We start from the raw sequence: 3588 nt of genomic DNA on the forward strand, positions 1-3588 counted from the left end.
AAATAACATATACAAACCTGTTCCTGCAACTCTATTAACTGGCGCTCTTTTTCTTGAACATGTTCCTGAAGATCATGGATTTGTTTAATGTGTTGTGCTCTTTCAGCTTCAGAGTTATCCCTCTCTCTCCTGCAAAAGTTATGTGAATCATACATATTATAATCACAAAGCTCAGGCAACAGAGAGGACAGGCAGAAAAATGAAACCAATCTCAGCCATGTACATAATACACGAGCAGCATGGAATAACACAAAATTTAAAGCTCATCAGACTTAAAACAATGATTTAACAGAAAAAACCCTTGAAAGAAAGCAAACCATAATAAGTCATGCATGCAATAACAAAATTACGGAGCAAGGATATTCATCCATCCAAAACTGGAAATACCAATTAAAGTACAAAATATTTCAACATAAAAGCGAAGGAGTACCTGTAGCTCTGCAGCTCTTTGCTTTGTTCTCTTAAAAGATCCTCTTTGGCCCAAGCCTGCTAAATAGAGGAAGAGTATAAATTCAATACAACAATAACCAGTCATCAGCACCACATAGTTCCAAATACAATAAAAGAAAAACACAGTTCTCAAACTAACCGCTTCATTATCCAATCTAATAGCATGCAATTCCCTTTCCTTTTCGTCAATCTTTCTCTCCAGATCATGTATCTTCTGTTCCTTCTCATGCAGTTGCTCCTAAAATCAACCATCCTCTAAAATTTCAGCAAGGTAACAGTACAAGTGGTACACAACCACACATCCAACTACAAATGCACCAGAACTTAAAATTTTTTTAGAGAGAGATGACTAGCATATGCATGTACCTATAGACATGCATCAAAGCCTAAAAAAGCTTCACAACAAAACACCATGAGTAGTACATGTTCTTGTACCGTCTACAAATGAATCAAATCTGGACAAGACATCACGAAGCCACCCAAAGAAAATGAAAAACCTGAAGCTTGACAGTGGCATTTGCATGCTCTTTTATTTGAGCATCAAATGTATTCTGCAATCCCATGATTTCAGATCTTGCAATGAACTGCGCCCGAAGCTCAATCTCCACCTGCTGCAACTCCTCCCTTTGTTTCGCCACAGAATGAAGCCTCTGCTGCAAAATATCATTGTCCAAGCCTCCATCAATTGTTATTGAGCAGAAATCAACATCCAATGGTTCTCTTCCATGCTGCACCTTAATATAATACAGCAAATCACTCCTGTTTTAACAGTCATACGGGGGAACCTAAAACAAGTAGACATTCACATTAAATCTGTAGCTCAACAGAACATAGTTATTACCTCGTATATCAATCTCTCGTCGGATTGACCTAGTTTTGAACGCTCCATTTCCTGTGCATAAGCATGTCAAAACAAAACGACATAGAAAGAACAAAAACCCTAATACTTTGATGCAGTGTCGCATCAAATTTTGTTCTCCATAAAGTAAGAGTCAGAAAGATTAAATGGAGTAAAGCCAATGCAAGTAGATTTTTCAATTAAGGCTGCCCCAACAGACGTATTTTTTAAACATAAAATTCAATATCAGATTCCAGAACATCCGGAGCAGCAATAAAGCCAATGCGAGGAGATTTTTCACCTCGTTACCGGAATTTCGAACCGTTTGCTCAGAAACGACGCGCCATTCCTTACGGGAAGCTTGCGAAGCAGCAGACAACGGCAGAGAAACGCCTCCATTTCGAGCGGCGGAGGACGCACCGGCCGCGGGCTCCATTAATGCAAAAGTTGAAAAGAACACCTTTCTTAAGAAGCCCTAATTTCTCATTAAAACCCTCACTTGAAGAAGTTAAATGGAAAAAGTCAAAAAAAACGACAGAAACCAGCAATGGAGATGAAAGAAACTGAAGCGAGAATGGAAACGGAGAGTTGAAATCGAGAGTAAACTTTTGTACGTTTTATGTCTGGAAGGGAAGATTGGGCAACTTGGGGGGGGGGAGGTTTGTAAATTAGGGGTTTTAGAGGGACTTAGAAGTGAAAATAGTAAAACCCGCTGAGAGAGAAGAGATGGGTTGATTTTGTGAGGGAAAACTTTTTGGATGCAACTGATCCTTCCAGCATTTATAGAGCGAGGGCGAGAGAGGTATTCCCTATTTCGCGCCTAAGAACTCCCCGGATTTTGATGATAGATCGCAACCTGAAGAAAGATTCAGCCCAATCCGATGTTTATTGGGCCAGTCTACTTAGATAACAGGCCACTGAAGACCATAGAAGCCACGTACTTTGGGCCAATCCACTGACTTGTTAGGCCCAACATGGACATTGACTTTTGGTCAATACTACCTCCATTGGCGAAATGTGAATTGTTTAAAATGATCTTAATTAATTTTTTTGTTAAATTACAATGAATTTTTCTAAAATTTATAATAATTATAATTATTCTTTTATTATTAAAAAATTATAAATATTCCTATTAATAACAACCGTTTAACAAGCACCACCCCACGTGACAGCTCATTCTATGGGACATTTGTTATTTCTCAATCAACGAAAAAGTATTTATAATTATAACAAAACTCATAGGAGCCCATTGTATTTTACTGCAATTGATGATTTCTACAAATATGCAAAAAAAAAACAAGAGTAATTTACCTATATTAACATATAAAGAAAAAGGTTTTTATATTCACCAATAACGATTGATGACACCAGCACCATACTAATTCGTTCTGAAGTCAAATATGCTATTCAAATTTAATATATTAATTTATATAGTTTATTTTTTTATGTTAAATTATAAAATATAAAAATATATTTATTATAGGTACATAAAAACAAGATGAGAGAAGAAGTAATATAAATAAAGGGTAGAGTAGTGTTAGGAAGGTGCGGCGAGTGGTGAGGGGTTGAAACTTGAAAGTCAATAGTATATGGGTCGTGGTATTATGTGTAATGAAATGGTTGGTCTTTACCAATCAATTTTAAAAAGACAAGAAAGCTAAGTGAAACTGAAAGGCCTGGCTGCCTTCTCTTCACTTCCCCCCAATACCATACCAACTTCCAACACTTGTACTAATTAACCACAATTTTATCTTTAATCACCACTAGACTTATATATTTTTATTCTCATTATAAATAAGTAATAAATGTTTGTATTTATCGAAATTGACAAATTTTATTATTGTTATGTTATAAAGATACTAGATTTAATTCTTTGTCATTTTGTATATATAATAATTGGTCAAGATTTCGATATTAATATTGTTTGACTTTATTATTAGTGTCCTCTCATATTAATTATAAAAGAAAAGGATAGTAATAGTGTAGAGCACGTCAAGAATAAGCAGCTCTACACATCCACTGCTTCAGGAAACAAACATAAAGTTGCAACTTGCAACTGCCTGCTCATTCATCTTCAATCTCAACATTAATATAGTCCCCGTGGGACACCCTTTCTACCACACTATTTTTTTATAAAATATCGGGTTAAATGCAATTTATCCCTATGTGTTAATACAAAAATAAAATTTACCCCCTTGATAAATTGATGATTTTTAGTGTCATAAGGCGTAACCTGCACTTTTTCTTTCATAGGGAATTTTTTGCACTTTTCTATTAACACAAGGAGGTAAAATATAATG

General features: G+C 35.6%; 1 protein-coding gene across 4 annotated transcripts in view; it reads right to left on the reverse strand.

Moving 5' to 3' along the window:
• The window catches only part of LOC105160290, a 7136-nt gene extending 5104 nt beyond the window's left edge, over positions 1-2032 (reverse strand). For 2 of the 4 annotated variants that reach the window (XM_020693327.1, XM_020693325.1), the window contains exons 1-6: positions 1590-2032; positions 1292-1342; positions 948-1184; positions 590-688; positions 431-489; positions 18-129 (exon numbers count right to left, since the gene is read on the reverse strand). In XM_020693327.1, coding sequence (XP_020548986.1) covers positions 18-129; positions 431-489; positions 590-688; positions 948-1184; positions 1292-1342; positions 1590-1724 — 693 coding nt within the window. In that variant the 5' untranslated portion in view covers positions 1725-2032. The remainder of the gene's footprint in view (positions 1-17; positions 130-430; positions 490-589; positions 689-947; positions 1185-1291; positions 1343-1589) is intronic. The other 2 variants (XM_020693326.1, XM_011077607.2) reach the window with 2 other exon arrangements.

Source organism: Sesamum indicum, linkage group LG4 (assembly GCF_000512975.1).
Source record: "Sesamum indicum cultivar Zhongzhi No. 13 linkage group LG4, S_indicum_v1.0, whole genome shotgun sequence".
NCBI classification, from domain to species: Eukaryota; Viridiplantae; Streptophyta; class Magnoliopsida; order Lamiales; family Pedaliaceae; genus Sesamum; species Sesamum indicum.